Source organism: Macadamia integrifolia, chromosome 5, assembly GCF_013358625.1.
Source record: "Macadamia integrifolia cultivar HAES 741 chromosome 5, SCU_Mint_v3, whole genome shotgun sequence".
NCBI classification, from domain to species: Eukaryota; Viridiplantae; Streptophyta; class Magnoliopsida; order Proteales; family Proteaceae; genus Macadamia; species Macadamia integrifolia.
Window position 1 is genome coordinate 893,457 of NC_056561.1, and position 17,301 is coordinate 910,757.

At 45.0% G+C, this 17,301-nt stretch overlaps 1 protein-coding gene and 1 pseudogene across 1 annotated transcript; both read left to right on the forward strand.

Annotated features, from left to right (window-relative positions):
* The first annotated feature begins 1,670 nt into the window (after positions 1–1,670).
* LOC122079650 lies at positions 1,671–2,398 on the forward strand (annotated as a pseudogene).
* Positions 2,399–2,533: 135 nt separating this feature from the next.
* Positions 2,534–8,179, forward strand: LOC122079649. Its single transcript, XM_042646294.1, has 2 exons — positions 2,534–7,002; positions 7,105–8,179. The coding sequence occupies exons 1-2, from the start codon at positions 6,739–6,741 to the stop codon at positions 7,612–7,614; spliced, it is 774 nt and encodes a 257-aa protein (XP_042502228.1). The 5' UTR covers positions 2,534–6,738; the 3' UTR covers positions 7,615–8,179.
* The last annotated feature ends 9,122 nt before the right edge of the window (positions 8,180–17,301 follow it).

The following is a 17,301-nucleotide window of genomic DNA, read 5'->3' on the forward strand; positions in this document are numbered from 1 at the left end:
TTGTGCAACGAGTTGCAACCAAAATATTCAAGTAGACACACAACTCCACATTTAAAAGAAGCAATTAAAAAAAAATTGCGATTACACATGATTAGATGATTACAAGAACATGTGTATCAGATTGTGAAATTTTACATATGATTGGAGTTTACAAACAGCTCCCACATGAATGTGTGAAAACTAAATTTATCCTCCATATCTAAACAATAAATCTTCTTTACCAAAAAAAAAAAAAATCTTAGAAATTTGTACAATTAACAAGCTGTAATATTAATTAGGTTGGATCAGGGCATTAAATTTTCAATCAAATCTACTCTTTACTAGGCCAAAAGTCCTACAAATTAGTACAATTGAATCCATTTTGTGCTCCATTTTCTGTTTTGTGAATCTTTCTAGTGTAGTAGTCAGCTTCATTTTTTTTCCTTTTTCAGATCTTAAGTTCTTTGTTTTAAGTTTGTTATTGGGTGGAGGAAAAAAATAAATAAATAAATAAAGAAGGAAAAACTAATCCAATCCTTTGACAACCCATATTGGGCCTCCGTTATTTTGTGAGAGGAATGGTTTTTTGGAAAACAAACAAATTCCACATGGCAGGTTGATGGGTCTAAAGTTGTGCAAAATTTGGCCCTTCTCTTTATATATATATTTTTAATGGTTTACTAAGGTCTCCTACTTGAGTATTAAGTTTCATTTCAAAAGAATTTGATAACAAAAATATAAAAATTCAAAAAAAAATAGAATTTATGAAGAAAAAAAAGAGTCCCAATTTCTTGGGTGAAGGAGGAAACCATTCATCACTGCTTTATGCTGAATGTGATTGAACTAGAGAGGGGTATTTTTGACCTTGTATAAATTAAAGGTGAGAGTCATTGGTGACGTAAGAATCCAATCACAGGATCACATCTCTATTTGTGAGGGGATTCTTCTTCCAACTCAGTTCCTCATGTCTGAAGGTACCATGTATAGTTTCATGAAAATATGCATCCTCGTGCTTCCACAAATGACCCTCTATAGCGTCATTAAAAGTGTTTCGACACACATTTGTAAAATAAAATAATACATATCATCATGAACGTGAGAATTCGTTACTTTGGCATATGGAATCAAAAACTTAATCATTGAAACAATGGTTGAAAGGTGAGTGAAATTAGAGGAAGAGAGCAGATAGTTAGAAATCAAAAGAAAACCGGACTGATCAAATGCATTGATCATAAATCGGAAATAGAACATAATCAAATAAAAAAAAGGGATACTAGATCGATGGTAACCCGATAAGAAACCGAAAACCCAAAAAATATGATTTTCTCATCAATGTCCTTATGCATGCATGTAAACCCGAAACAAGAGTGGATTAAACCTTATGTTACCCTGATAACAAGCCGATAAGAAATCAGACCAAATCGGACCAAAACAGAGAACTTCCTTAAAATGATTTTGTTTCGGGTTGTTCCAGTAACAGACCAAAATTGTTTTGAGTCTGACGGAAACTGGTCTAAATTGGGACCGCCCGCCCGCCTGCCCGCCCGCCCGGCCGGGACCTGGGCTGATCGAAATCAACTAGCCAAACATCGGGGCAATATAGCAATTTTGAAATGTTAAAGGGGTATTTTAACCGAAAAGCCAAAACCCTAACCCTAGCCTTCATCTAATATATATTTGAGAGAGCGAGCGAGGAAGGAGATTTGTCGCTGTGCCTTAGCCGGAGTACTCTGTGAGCACTAGAGACGAGAAGAGAAGAGGAGATCAGCCATGAAGTACAATCCACGGGTTCAAGCTCCAGGCGCAAATGCCGAAAGGCACACTTCACCGCACCTTCTAGTGTGCGAAGAGTACTGATGAGCTCCCCACTCTCATCGGACCTGAGGAACAAGTATAATGTGAGGTCAGTTCCAGTGAGGAAGGACGACGAGGTGCAGGTGGTGAGGGGAACCTACAAGGGCAGAGAAGGTAAGGTGGTGCAGGTCTACCGTCGCAAGTGGGTTATCCATGTGGAGCGTATCACTAGGGAGAAGGTTAATGGATCCACCGTCAATGTCGGTATTAACCCTTCCAAGGTTATCATCACCAAGCTCAAGCTCGACAAGGATCGCAAGGCCCTCCTCGATCGTAAAGCGAAGGGTCGTGCCGCCGACAAGGCCAAGGGTAAGTTCACAGCTGAAGATGTTGCCGCCGGTGCTGCACCGTCTCTACAAGAGATCGATTAGATCGCTCTGGTTAATGCTTTCTTTCTTCTTGTTTCTTACGATTTTGTTAAAAAGAATCGCTTTTTATTGTTGTGGTTTAGGAAGTAATGTAATGGTTTTGAGCTACTCAAATTTTGGGAACATGGATGGTTATTTACATATTCTCCTTGGTGCTTATTTTGATAATTAATTAATGTCTTATGGCATTTTAATTAGTGGCGAATACGGGAATGATTTCAATTTGTTGGTTTTAAATAGTTCTTAAGGATTATCAATTTAACTCGGTCACTCACATAACCCTAGCTTTGCATTGGACCTTTTTTTGTTGCTTATTACTGAAATAGTTTTGAGTGCCTGCATTCTTGTGGTTCTAAGTGATTGTGGTGAAGCTACAAGACCGGGTTTTGGAAAGCCCATTAGGTGATACCAGAGGTCAGCAGATTTAAACTTGATGGGTTGGTTGCTATATGTCAGTAGGCTTTCAATCATAAACTCTGTTAATTTGTTGGTTACAAGTTGATGTACATTAGAATATCATAGCCAAGTTATTGACGTGAAGTGGTGTGGAGTTATATATTTCTAATGTATAGATAGTAGTGCGGTTAGAGTTATTGTTGCATAGACTTGTATTGATATCGTGGTTACTAGTTTGGAGAACCTTAGTTAGGTTGGATCATTGGCTGTTCATCTGAGATTGTCAATCCCTTTTAGGATGCAGGATTGACATAGAGTTTTATGACGTTTATTTTCTTGTTCCGACGATTGCATGAGAAATCATCTATTTATAGGTGTTTGTTAGTTTGTTAGTGAACTAATCTAGATTGAAGAAAACCTCTTATAGGAGTTGAAGCATTTATGTCCTTCCCTGTTTGACCTTCAATCTACAGAACTTCTAGATTGGGTTGATTTTGAGATTAGTACCCTTCATATATACATACACCATAAAGACACATTTGATAGGATTCTGCATAACAACCTTGATCATGAATTTGGAATTCCTTCTGTCCTTGACTTGCTCTTCTAGGAGAATATGGGTATAGAAATTGTATAATGTTGCATTTGTTGGTTTCAGATGGTATATGATTATATGAGCTTGTTGTTCTCTTAAAAAGGATAACCTATATGACTAATTATGATATCTCTTTGGGAGGTCCTTTCATTTCCATTATGTGAGATCGTGGACTAGTGGTCTGACCCTCACTGATCATGGAGGTCATTCGTCATAGTTTCTACCTGCTCCTTTGTCCATCAAACCTAGCTTTTGTTAGAAGTTGTCTAGGGAATCCAGGGGATGCTGGCATTGGTTGGGTCTTCTGTCTCGTTCTTGGCTGTATAGTTATGTTGTTTTCCAGGCCTGTTGGAAGAAATGATTTGAGCAATCATAAAAGGTTTCTATGTGTTTCAAAGTCTATGCTTTTATTGGAGGGCAATCTGGATTTTTTTGTTAAGTTGATATCTAGAAATGGAGCTTATAACACTTGTTTTTTAGGGTAAGATATTTGTGTCTCTGAGAAACATCTGACCTATTTGAAAATCAAGATATAGTAATTTCTTAGAGGATTCTTTGGCTGAGGAATGAGGAAGGGTTTGGGAGTGTATCCGTACATGCTGGATTTACCCAATAGCTTCTTGTGGATATTGAAGGCTGGTGAGTTTTGTTGTACTACTATTATCCTGTGGTGACTGTATATTGATGTTTCAAGTTTGTATTGTTATATTATTATTTCGTTTGCCCAGTAAGCTTTTATCATTAAAAACTTTAGGTAATTGTGATTATTTTGAAGTGTTGGCACTGGTGCTGTTAGTAGATTCTTACGAGACTAGGAAGAAGCAGAAATTTGTACCTTTAAAGGCTTTTACTTGGCAAGTTGGAATTCAAAAATTTCAAAAAAGGAAGTGAACTGAAGAAGGAAATTGGATCTTACCAAGAAGAAAGCAAATAATGTGCCTTTGGAGTGCTTTTGTGTGTGTATAACGATTATGTACTCGTTTTTTTTCCCAAGATTATGGCTTTCACTCTTGCTGCATCTGTCTGTCTTTTTTTTTTTTCCAGTTAAATTAAATGAGGTAGTCTCCTTATGCAGAGGAAATAGGTGCTACTTCTGTTGCAATGGTAGTGTCCCAGAAAACAAGAATAGGTGCTCTGATCACCATTTATGGCAATGATTAGAAGCATTATTAACTGCAGTTGCATTTTTATGTGCAAGCACCATAGGGGTTTCAACCTGCAGTATATCCTTGAGTTTTGATCTAGTGTGATATTCAGGGAAATTGAGCATGGGTAGCCACTGCTGGAAGGGTTTCAATCAAATCAACAAGAAGGGATAGGACATCTATGGGTCTTTGTATGTCCTTTAATCAGCTAGTGGGATTATATGAATTGTGTGCATGTTATTGCTGTCAAGTTATTATATCAGAGTAGTTCTTTCCTACGTGATGGAGGATCTGTACACAAATTGTTTTACTGCATTTTTTCACTTAAATCTTGGGTCCTGCTATGAAAATATCATTGCGGAAATAGAAGTAAATTGTTTACACATCATTTGGCCCATAAATAATATGTTGTTGATGTCATATTCTTTGCTGTTACAAAACTTATATTCTTCCTTGTCTCAATACTGAATCAATCATTCACTATCCTCTTATGAGTGGACGAAATGGAAGAGAAGTAATGGAACCTGCTATGGCTACTGCATTATCTCCTTTAATAGGAAGGGTTTCATACAAAACGATAAGAGCATATAGGAATTTTTAAAGTTTCCTCTAGGACACTTGTAGCTGTTGCATTTTAGTGTATATGCATATTTGATAACCAGATTAGGGCTAATTATTTCTGTGGCTGATTCAAGTATTGGCACAGGATAAATCCCTTGTAGCATTTGCTTGTGGTGATGCCACAAGGGAATTCTTTATATGGGTAATAATTCTCTCCATGCACAAAGACTATATTATTGATTTCAAATTCCATGTGTATTCAATTATTATATGAGTGAGTTCTTATTACATCTTGCTAGTTTTTGACTTGTATCCAGTCTTGTACTTGTTATGGGCTTCATTTGAGGAAATCTAGGGCATGTTTATCCCCATGGTTCTTCTATCCTCAAAGCCAGACGTTATCACATTCGTTATAAAGGAAGGAGACACCTTCATATGGAGTTGCATTATGCTTGAACCCAAGTCACATTTGGTCGAGGAGAACTGAATTCCTGCTTGTGCCAGGCCTAGCCAAATTAAGGAGTTGGTCCCATCCAGGATTTTGACTATTCTCTGTTTAGTTAATCGGCGTCCAATGCTTCGTATGATGATCTTCCACCTGATTTCCTGAAAATGGTAGAGCAACTTGAAGAAACTAAAAAAGAGAAGTTTTGCGGGCAGGGACTGACTGAACTATCTTTAGCAAGAGGCAGCAGGCGATGTTTGCCGTTCCGGTTTTCGCCGTGCCGCCTTACAGTGAGCTTTGGCCTTGGCATCGTCTTTATTGAAGTATAGGTATCTTCTCCTGGCGAGCAGCTTACTACTTCCTTTTATTCTCAGCCATCCCAGCCTTCTTTTGATTGTGCCCCTTCACTCGACGCTTGCCCAGCTTTGGTTATCTGGTCGGATCTCGCACGTTGTTTTGCGGATCCTGACAGTAAAGAGAAAATCGATCACTCTTATCAACAAGAATTTTGGTCCTCTTGCCATATTTGCTGATGTTTCAATCCGGGTTGCCTTTTTTCCACCGCCGGCTGGCGTAAGTTCTTCCACATTTCCGGTCATAGACAGAAGTATATGGTCTGTCAGGTTTCTTGATCGCAGGCTAGGTTTAGCACAATATTTTATTTTGCTTGCCAATGCATGTGACCAGAGACTGTGTCGTCCACGTGGCTCTCATGCAAACGTTCTCCACTTTCCCCCTTTGCCATTCACTTCAGTTTTTAGATACGTTGCTGCGTGTTTACCCTTTGGCTTCCTTAACCTATCATTTTCTCCATTTATCTAACCTCTACCCTCGCCCATTGTCTCAATTCATCATTATTCCCACTATTCCATTTTCCACATCATGCATGCTCATCAACTTGGCTTATCACTTATTTACCCGAGAATCTCACCCATGTTTATACACCCCACCTTCTATCCTTTACCATACTCTCACGGTCTTACACCCTTCTGTTTATCCCCTCTTTAGTTAAATTGCTTCGGGAGATGAGGAACTGGTAGAGCTGCATCTGTTTTTATGCACCCTTGCAAGACTCCTCCATGCGCATTCAGTCCATTTCGGTAGAGGGCTGCTCTCTGGTACTGCTTGAAGATTCTGAAGTGAGGTGGCTGGCCAGATAGCCACTGCAAGTGCCATGAAAGTATTAGCTTTAAACTGCCGGGGAATTGGTTTGCCCTTGGCACGGCGCAAGGTTCGCCTCCTAGTAAATAAAACCCGATCTAGTTTATGTTTTCTTTCTGAAACCAAGTGTCCCAACCCCGGAATGAATCGGCTTTGTAGCACTTTTGCGTCCCTGCTATCGGTGGGGCGGGGGGTATTGTGCTTCTGTGGTGTCGTCCAGTCAGTGTCAATGTAATGTGGTCGACTCCGTGGTGTATCCATGCTGAAGTTCATCTTCCAGATCTTAATCAAACGTGGACTATGTCGTTTGTGTATTTGAGCTGTGTGGCAGAAGTTCGAAAGGTGCAATTTCATTCTCTGCGCAATCTGGCCGAGTTCAATCACCTCGGTGACTGGAACTCTTACTTAACCCCATCAGATAAATGGGGGGGTCGCCCAATCACAAATGCTCAGTTGACTCCTTTCTCAGAGTTCATCTCTTCCTCTTGCTTGCCAGAGGTACCAATGATCGATACTCGGTTTACCTGGAGTAATAGACAATTTGGAGTCCGATGCATTGAATCAAAACTTGATCGCTTTCTTTGCTTGGCTTCATGGCAGCTCAATTTTCCGCAGGCGTTTGTGTCCACTGAACAACTATCTTCTTCGGATCACAGGGCTTTAATTCTCCATACTCATTCTTTGCGGTGGCGAGTTCAGAGGCCATTTCGTTTCGTAGCTCTATGGACTCTGGAACAATCTTACCAGGACACCATCTCCTCTTCTTGGAATTCAACCCAAGCAAGGGGATCGGCTCCGTTTAAGCTACACTTGAAGATGAAGGCTCTTAAATTGTCTCTTAAACACTGGAACTCCTCAGTGGTTGGTAATGTTTCTACGAGGATTGAACAAATTAAGGGCCAGTTGGTGGGCTTGAACCAGATTTCCTTTGACCGACGGGATGATCGGTGGTTTCTCCATGAGAAGGAGCTTCTCTATATCTCCATCAAGAGGAGCTCTTACGGCAGCAGAAGTCGAGGGAGCTTTGGATTAAATGCGGTGACTGCAACACCAAGTACTTCCATATGTCCACAGTCCGACGGAGGGCTCGCAACAATATTAGCTTCTTGAACCACCGGGGTACTACTTTGTCCGATGCAAATCTTATCGGCTCAGCTATCTCCTCATTCTATAAGGAGCTTTATACTACGCAACCTCTGCAAATGGAGGGCCTTACGGACTTCCTGGCTCCGATCGATTCCCGTGTGACTCCCGAGGACAATCACCTTCTCACCCGCCCTGTTACATAAGCTGAGATCACTGCCACTGTCTTCTCCATGGACGCCTCCAGGTCTCCAGGGCCTGATGGTTACCCAGGCTTATTCTTCCACTCTTCCTGGCAACTGATAGGTCCAGATGTTATCGCCACAATCATGCATTTTTTCAGGACTGGAACTTTCTCGCTCTATTTGAATCACACGTATATCACCCTTATCCCAAAGGTGGAAAACCCGTCTTCCTTATTGGAATTCCGTCCGATTAATCTCTGTAACTTTTGCTATAAGATCATCTCCAGGATCATTGTCAATCGGCTTTGCCCCATTTTGCGCAAGGTTATATCCTTTAACCAAAATGGGTTCATCCGAGGACGGCAGATTCAGGACAATATTCTAATATGTAATGAGCTTCCTCATAAGGTCAAGAGCACGCGACGGGGCAGATTGGGGTTCTTTTCCCTCAAAGTCGACATGCTAAAAGCGTTCGATCGTGTGGACTGGAATTTTTTGAGGCGGGTCCTTCAAACCTATGGTTTTGCTCAGGGGTGGATACAACACGTCATGTTTTGTGTGGGGTCCTCACAACTTAGTGTTCTCTTCAATAGGTTGCCACTTACTCCTTTCAATCCCACTAGGGGTCTGCGTCAAGGCGATCCTTTGTCCTCGTATTTGTTTATTTTATGTGTTGAAGTTCTATCTTCGAGGCTGGCTTTGGAGTTGTAAGCCAAAACCATCAATGGCATTTCTATTTGTAGGGGGGGGGGGGGGGGGGGGAGCGCATATCCCACATGGCATTCGCAGATGACTTGATCTTCTTCGGGGTTGCCTCGATGCAAGAAGCTCATGCTCTTTCTTCGATTCTGGACATCTATAGCAGGTTCTCCGGGCAGCAAATCAATCTTTCCAAAACTCGTGCGTAGTTTAGCCCCAATGTTATTTCCGACATGAAGAGACAGCTTCGCACTCACTTCCAAATTGCTCCAACTGGGGCACTCGACAAGTATTTGGGCATTCCTTTTGTGAGCGACCAGCTTTCCAAAGCCCATTGTGTTGATCTCCTCCAACGGGTTTCGGCTAAACTGCAGCATTGGAAGGCACAGTTTCTCAGTCTCGCGGGTAAGATCGTGCTTATTCAGTCCACATTGACCACGATGCCACAATATATTATGTCTTGCTTCCAAATTCCTGCCTCGGTGCATAAGAAGCTGGATCGCATCAACAGAGACTTATTCTGGTCTAACGGTTCTTCTCTTCAAGTTCCTACAATTGCTTGGTCAAACATATGTCAATCAAAGAAATCTGGGGGCCTTAATATAAAGATTGCTTCGATCATGAATTCTGCCCTCCTCGCTTAGAAGGGCTAGGAATTGCTCCTTCCCCCCTCTTCTAAGTGGAGCTTTTTGATGAAGCGCAAATATTTTCCTTAGACTTCTTTCTTCTTCGCCAAGTGCCCTGCATTGGCTCAGTGGGGATGGAAATCCATTTGTTCTACGAGGGATCTTCTTCGACTTGGAGCCTTCTCGGTCATTGGAGATGGGTGATCCACTCACCCATGGACTGACTTTTGGATTCCTCACACACCCCCGCCGGCAGCTCCCTTTCCACTCCCCAGAGATGCTCCAACATCTGTGGTTCAGCTCATCAACCCAAGCTCTAGGTCCTGGAGACGAGATATCATATCCCGGTGGTGGCTGCCTGACATTTGCATGGCAATTTTCGCCTTGCCCATTCCAATTTTCCCAAACCTGATAAATTGGTCTGGGCATTCACGGCCAATGGCAAGTTCTTGGTTGCTTTGGCCTATCATTTCGCCACTCATGGTCCGCCCTTCATGGCCAGCCAGCCCTCTCTGTGGTAGTTTATATGGAACTTACCTGCAGCGCCTAAAGTCTAGGTCTTCATTTAGAAGATTGTACATAACAAGTTGCCCCTATTGGACCTCCTCAACACCCGTGGTTTCAAATTACCTGTGTCGTGCCAGCTCTGTAGCTCTTCCCAGCAAAGTGCCACCCACCTTCTCCAGTGCCCCTTGGTCCAACGGGTATGGATGACCCTCTCATCACTTCTTCATTTACCACCCTCGACAAAGTTGATTGACCTCTTGTCACTCTTTTGTCTTTGCAAACTGTCTAATTGGGAGCATATCGCAAAATTAGCCATCTTCTATTCGGTTATCTAGAACTTGTGGACCGCATATTGGAATTGGGTTTTTCGTCAACAACCCTTTTCCTTCCAGGCCATCGCCCTGTGGGCGCTTTGTGAAGCTCAGGAGTACTTCCCGCCTCGTCCTGCTATAACTGTTTCGTCTGTACGTTGGATTTCTTGGAAACCTCCCCCTTATGGAACTCTTAAAATTAATGTTGTTGGGGCTAGCCATGGGAATCTTGGCCCGACAGGTTTCGGAGGTATTTGTCGAGACTACACAGAGCACGCGGTTGGTGGGTTCTTTTCTGGTATTGGAGAAACTTATTGTTACTGCCGAGAATCTCTGTGAGGCTAAGCGTCGATCCTGCACATGCACAGAAGGCAGAGGTCCAGAGGTGTCTCCGGGATTAGTCCTCCGATGCCCAAGTTAGAGACCGACAGAACAGTATTTTCATAGGAAGAATGGTGTGAGAGTATTGACTTACACGTTCTGTCTTTTAGGGTTCCTTCTTATAGGATTACCCCCTTTCCGAGTCCTACTAGAATATGTCTTCCTACCTTCATGAGGAATATTCCCTATTCAGGTATCCCCTCCTTACGTAGTTAGAGTCCTTTGCGAGCTACTCTTCATTGAGGGGACTCAAGCCTCCCCCTTCTTCTGATCTCTGGAGTCTTGGTCGTGGCGGATATCCCTCGGCTGGGTACCACGTGTCCCTACTTGGGATGCCACGTGCCTTTGTCTCACTGGGTAACTAATTTGAGCGTATCAGAAGCCCCTTACTGCCACTAAGAAGCCCTTATAGTGGGAGTAACCATGCCTTTCTTTTCCCCTCTCTTCATGTTCCTTTGGCCCTCTTCATTCGGATTCGGCCTTCGTCCTGTCCGAGGTAGAGGCCTTCGGTCAGGTCTACTCAGCTTTGGCCTAGGCAACCAACCAAGGTAGTAGTGACCTTCGGTTAGGTCTGCTCGGCCTTGGCCTGAGCTCCCAACCGAGGTAGAGACCTTTGGTCAGGTCTGCTCGGCCTTGGCCTGAGCCCCCAACCGAGGTGGTGACCTTCTGTCAGGTATGCTCGGCCTTGGCCTAGGCAACCAACCGAAGTAGAGTCCTTCGGTCGGGTCTACTCGGCCTTAGCCTGAGCCCCCAATCGAGGTGGTGACCTTCGGTTAGGTCTTCTCGGCCTTGGCCTGGTCAACCAACCAAGGTAGAGACCTTCGGTTAGGTCTGCTGGGCCTTGGCCTGAGCCCCCAATCAAAGGACGAAAGAGGTTTGGTTCCTCGTGAGTTTGACTTGAATAGTACGTTGCTCGTGTCTCTGGCTCGAGCGTTGCGTCACTCGTGTGTTTTGCTTGGCGGTGCCTCGGGAATCCCAACTGATGATGTGTCTTGGTCATTAATGGCCTTAAGCAGTTGGATAGTCACTACCTTGCCTATATAAAGCGACCTTCCCCTCATTGCCATCAACCTTCGGTCTCATACTCTCTCCTTCGTCTTCGTCTCATATTATAGAGGGGGTTCTTGAATCTCGAGCTTAGACGAATGAGTCTCTTCCCGTAGAGGCTAGGGACATAGTATCTATAATGTCTGAGGTCGAGCTCGATGAGCTTAGGGTCTCCTGTAGTATCCCGATCGAGTTCGACCTTCGGCCCCCTGAGGCCCACCGACAGGGCCAGTTATAGGAGCCCTGGTGAACTCTGCTTCTACCGAGATGCCTTCAAGGCAGGGCTTTGGCTTCCTCTTCACCCTTTCTTCAGCCAAGTGTTTTGACACTATGGCATCTGCCCGGCCCAGTTGACTCCGAATGGGTGGCGGTAGATCCTTAGCTTTATAGTATACTTCTCTCGGATTCAGAGGCCCATCTCCCTTCCTCTTTTTCTTAATTATATGTCCCTCGGTGCCAGTAAAGGGGACTCGGGATTAGGCCTCGGAAGGACAATAGGTTGCTGAATGGATATCCTACATTGATCCACGGCTGGAAGTATAAGTACTTTGTGAGGTCACCCGAGGGTTTCCCCATCGGCAACGTCTGGGATATGCCTAACTTGAGGGATGTGAACTCTGCGCTAGCCCTCTTCGGGGTGGATGCGGAGTCTCTAGCATTGGCCAAACGCAAGCCTCAAAGTCCACCAGTTGAGTTCTATAGTCTTCAATCGGATGCCGTTCTGTTTCAATTCGGGCTTAGCCCCGGGTGAGTCTTAGGTTCACCCGATTTTATTCTTGCCTCATCTGCTTCTTCATTGTGCTAAATTTCGCTTCTCCTATGCAGTGCAACTCTCCAGGGTGGATCTTAAGGCAGCTACGACCACCAAGCAGGCACAAGCGAAGGAGGCTCGAGTGAGAGAAGAGCAGCAGAGGAAAAAGCAAAAGCAAAAGGAGAAGAGGAAGGTTTTAGCTTTTAAGCCAACCGAGCCTACTTCTAAGAGGAAGAGGGGTCTAGCACGCGATCCCACCGAAGGGGCCATTCAGGCCTTGGCCACGCAAGACCGAGATGCCTCTGCCTCGGTTGAGCCTCCGTCCCCGATTGGTCTATGAAGGAGGATGACTCATTTTCCTTTGGAAGGGTGGCTCGAGAGCTATGCTGAAGGGGAACCTTCCGAGAGATGTTTCCGATGCCTAGAAGCAGGGGACCTCGACCATGGTGACCAACGCCTACTTCTAGATGGCAGGGGTAATCTTCCTTGGGCCTTCGGCCTTCAGATTTCCTTCTTAATCGATGTATCTCCTTTCTGTAACTTGTGCTTTTCTACAAGCCCATAAGCAACTTGCCCATCTCATCGTCCGAATTGAGGTCATGGTTCAGGATTTGGAGAGATCCGAGCTGGAGAAGGTGAGCCTGGAGACTGTGCGGTCTGTTCTACTTGAGAAGGTAGAGCATCTGGAGACCAAGCTCCTTCGGGTTTGTCAAGAGCACGATCATGAACTATTAGAGCTGAGGTCCCAAATGTCTGCAAGGATTGAAGCGGTCGAAGCCCGAGGGGTCGAAATGTATAAGGCCTCCGAAGACTTCTATGAAGAGGTTAAGCAGGCCACTGCTCCAGCATACACGATGGGATCGCTCGAGGTTCAAGATTGGGTTCTTGAGCATTACCCTGAGGTATCCTTCGAGGATAGTGGCCTAATTTTTGAGGAGGAAGGTGGAGCAGCCTCGGCTTGTGCCCCTGTGGCCACTTAGGTGACCGAGATCGAGGAGAGTGGTGACGAGGAGGAGGTCCAGAGGCCCCGCAAAGTCCCCCTTACTCCTGGTCGTGATGGTTCAGACCGAGTGTCCCTGGCACTGTTGATAGCGTAGCCATTCTCCCGACCGAAGCACCTTGAGATGTCTAGATCTTTTTGATTACTTTTTGGCCTTCGGGTCTCTTTTTTTTTCAACTTTGGCCTTTAGGCCTTTTTATGTAATTTTGGCCTTCGGGCCTCTTTGATGAATGGAACACTTTCTTTCTTTCTTCAGATTTCCTTGTATTCTCGCCCCCTTTATTATTATTTTTTTGCAAACCGGATGATTAATTTCAAACCCAAAGGATTGTCATAGGTCTTTGGCGGTATGAAAGCTGAAGCTCTTATGCAAGTGATTTTGCCAAGTGACAGCCAACCTTAAGTACAAGGATCAGCCCTGATGGGTTGTTGGTTCGATGGTGGGAGCATAAAGGCCGAAGCTCCTACGTAATTCTCTTAAGTAGTGTTTTCCTTTAGCCCCAACCACAGGCGGTTCCTTTATGACCGAAGGATGAGGGGCGCTATTGGTGGCCCTCTTGTGACTTTGAGTGGACCTTCAATTAGGCATGCTCGGCCTTGCCCGAGCCCCCAACTGAGGGGGGTCCCTTTGGTCAAGTCTGCTCGGCCTTGACCTTAGCCACCAGACCGAGGGAGAGACATTTGGTCAGGTTAGCTTGGCCTTGGCCTGAGATCCCAACCAAGGGGTGTCCCGTCGGTTAGGTAAGCTCAGCTTCGGCTTGAGCTCTCAACCGTGGGATAGACCTTTGGTCAGGTTAGCTTGGCCTTGACCTGAGCTCCCAACCAAGGGGTGTCCCATCGGTCAGGTAAGCTCGGCTTCGGCCTGAGCTCCCAACCGAGGGGTATTACTTCGGTCATGCCAGCTCGGCCTTGGCCTGGGCACCTGACCAAAGGATGTACGTTTCATAGCCAATATCAGGAAACAATTGCAGTAAACCAGCTTATATATTTTGAAATGAAAATCCTCTGAAAAGCTTAATATGGAGAACTACAAATTGAAAGTGCTTAAGAATTGAAAAAAAAAACTAAGTAAATGTGTACGCTACTACAACTAGGCACGTTATTACTACTGGTAGAATTTTCTTAAAGTTCTATGATCGGGGTACCCTTTCTCCCCCCATTGTCTCCAGGTGATAGGACCCTGGTCGTATTATCCTGGTGACTCTGTAAGGCCCTTCCCAATTTGGAGATAACTTTCCTTGATGCTTCGGGTCCGACCTCCGCCCTTCTTAGGACGAGGTCACCCACGTTGAACTCGTTCCTTCAGATTTTTACATTGTAATGCCTCGCAACCTTCTGTTGGTAGGCTGCGATCCTTTTTCGTGACGCTTCTCACACTTCATTCAGGAGGTCCAGATTAGCTCGAAGCCCTTTGTCGTTTTCTTCTTCATCGTAGTACTGAAATCAATGGGTTGTGGCTCCTACCTCTACTGGGAGCACATCTTTGGTGCCGTAAGTTAAATTGAAGGGTGTTTCTCCGATGGTGGACCTTTCAGTTATGGGGTAAGCCCAAAGGATGCCGTGTAGCTCTTCTGCCCATAACCCCTTGGCATCATCTAGCCTTTTCTTTATTCCTTGAAGCAAGGTGCGATTGGTTACCTCCGTTAACCCGTTGGTCGATGGGTAACCAACGGATGTTTTCCTGTGGTCGATGCCGAGGGCTTCACAAAACGAGTCAAAAGTTAGGTTAGTGAATTGAGTTCCATTATCTGTTACCACCACCTGGGGGATCCCGAATCGATAGACCACCACCCTCTCGAAGAAGTCCCTTATACTCCTTCGGATATCGTAGCCAGAGCTTCGGCTTCTGCCCACTTTGTGAAGTAGTCCACCACCACCACAACAAACTTTCTTTACCACGTGGCTAGGGGGAACATGCCCAAGATGTCCATTCCCCACATGGCAAATGGTATCGGGCTTGATAGGGAGAAAAGCTTGTAGCGTGCTGCCTAGGGACAGGGGTGACCATTTGACACTTAATACACTTCCTGACCAACTCCTCTGCATCTTTGCTCATGGTCGGCCAGAATAGGCCCTGCCTCAGTACTTTGTGGGCCAAGGCCCGGGCTCTCAGATGGTAGTCACATATCCCTTTGTGTACTTCTCAAAGTGCATATTCGGCATCAACAAGATTTAGGCACTCAAGGTATGGTGTGGTGAACCCTATCTTGTACAATGTCTCATCCTTCAATAGGAACCGTGTTGACCGCATTCGTACCTTCCTCGCTTCGTCCTTGTCTTCGGGGAGCGCTCCTTAAAGTACCTTATTATAGCATCCATCTAGCTAGGGTCGTTCTCACCTATGGGTAACACCTCTTAGGCACTTTTGGTGCTTGGTTGAGGTAACACTTCAAAATAGATCGATCGTCCAAGGTCTGTGAAGTCAGAGGTGGCCAACTGCGACAATGCATCTGCGTTGGCATTCTCTGCCAGCGGCACCTACCTTACCTCGAACTCCTTGAAGGCTGCCACTTTCTCTCGCACCGCCTTCAAGTATTCGGCCATCCTTTGTTCCTTGGCTTCATAGTCTCTATTCACTTGTCGCACCACGAGCTGTCAGTCACTGTGTACCACCAACTCTTGTACCATCAAAGCCCGCGCTAGATTAATTCTGGCTATCAGTGCTTCATACTCAGCTTCATTGTTGGAGGCACTGAAGTCTAACCATAAGGCGTACTCGATCTTGAATCCTTTGAGGCTGGCTAGTATGATCCCTACGTCGCTTCCCGCTCGATTGGATGCACCATCCACATACAATGTCCAAGTCTTTTCTGCCTGAGCCTCGACAAACTTCTGGGGTTCATCTGAGAGCGTTGTCTCAGCTATGAAGTCGACTAGGGCTTGTGCTTTTATCACGGTTCTCGATTTGTATTGGATGTCAAATTCTCCCAATTCTATTGCCAGTTTACCAGGCGGCTGAATGTATCCAACCTCTGCAGTATCTTCTTCAGGGGTTGATCCGTGAGCATGCATACCGTGTGATTGAAAATAGAGTTAGCTTTCTTGCCGCTATCACCAGAGCGTATGCCACCTTCTCCATCTTTTTGTATCTTGTTTCTACGTCCAAAAGGGTTCGGCTAACGTAGTATATTGACTGTTGTTGTCTTCCTTCTTCCTTTATCAGTATCGCGATTATCACCACTGCCGATACAACTAGGTATAACTGCAAGGTATCCCCGGTGTTTGGCTTCGTCAGTAGCAGGGGTGTCGCTAAGTACTCCTTCAGATGTTCGAAGGATTTCTCAAATTCCTCCATCCATTCGAACTTTTTAGATCCCTTTAAGGCTTTGAAGAAAGGAAAGCACTTGTCAGCTGATCGAGACATGAACCATTCTAGAGCGGTGACTCTGCCAGTCAACTCTTGGACTTGCTTCACATTTTGCGGTGATCTCATATCTCGAATGGCTTGTATTTTTATCGGGTTGGCTTTGATCCCTCTCCGAGATGATGAAGCCAAGGAACTTCCCCGATGCTACTTCGAATGCGCACTTCGTTGGGTTCAGCTTTATGTCGTATTCCCTCAGTACTTGGAATGCCTTATCTAAGTCTCGGATATGGTGTTCTACCTTCAGACTTCTCACAAGCATGTCATCCATGTACACCTCTATGGTCTTGCTGATCATGCCCTTGAAGATCTTGTTCACTAACCTTTGGTAAGTGGCCCCTGCAGTTTTTAGCCCGAAGCGCATTACTTCATAGCAGTATAGCCCCCCCTCAGTTAGGAACGATGTCTTCGGGACATCGGCCTCACACATCTTAATCTGATTGTACCCTGAATACACATCCATGAAGCTCAGTGCCTCATGTCCTGAAGTGGCATTGATGAGAAGGTCTATCTTCGACAGGGGGTAGCTGTCCTTTGGGCAAGCCTTATTTAAATCCGTGAAGTCGATGTAGATCCTCCACTTCCCGTTTGCCTTTGGGACCGTAACCACATTGGATATCCATTCGGGGTATTGGATTTCGCGGATGAACTTGGCCTTTCGTAACTTCTCCATCTCCTCATCTATCTTCTACTGTCTCTTAGGGGTGAAGGTCATCTTCTTCTGCTGTATCGGCTTCTTAGTCGAGTCGACACTTATACGATGCTCTATTACCTCTCGGGCTATTCCAGGCATGTCTGAGGTTGACCAGGCGAAGACATCAGAGTTGTCTCGGAGGAACGAGA

Bases quoted from the DNA above. Each gene is read 5' to 3' on its own strand.
- LOC122079649 (XM_042646294.1), top strand. From the start codon at position 6,739: ATGTGGTCGACTCCGTGGTGTATCCATGCTGAAGTTCATCTTCCAGAT. The intron at 7,003-7,104 runs GTACCAATGATC...GCTTCATGGCAG, and splicing joins CTTCCTCTTGCTTGCCAGAG to CTCAATTTTCCGCAGGCGTT.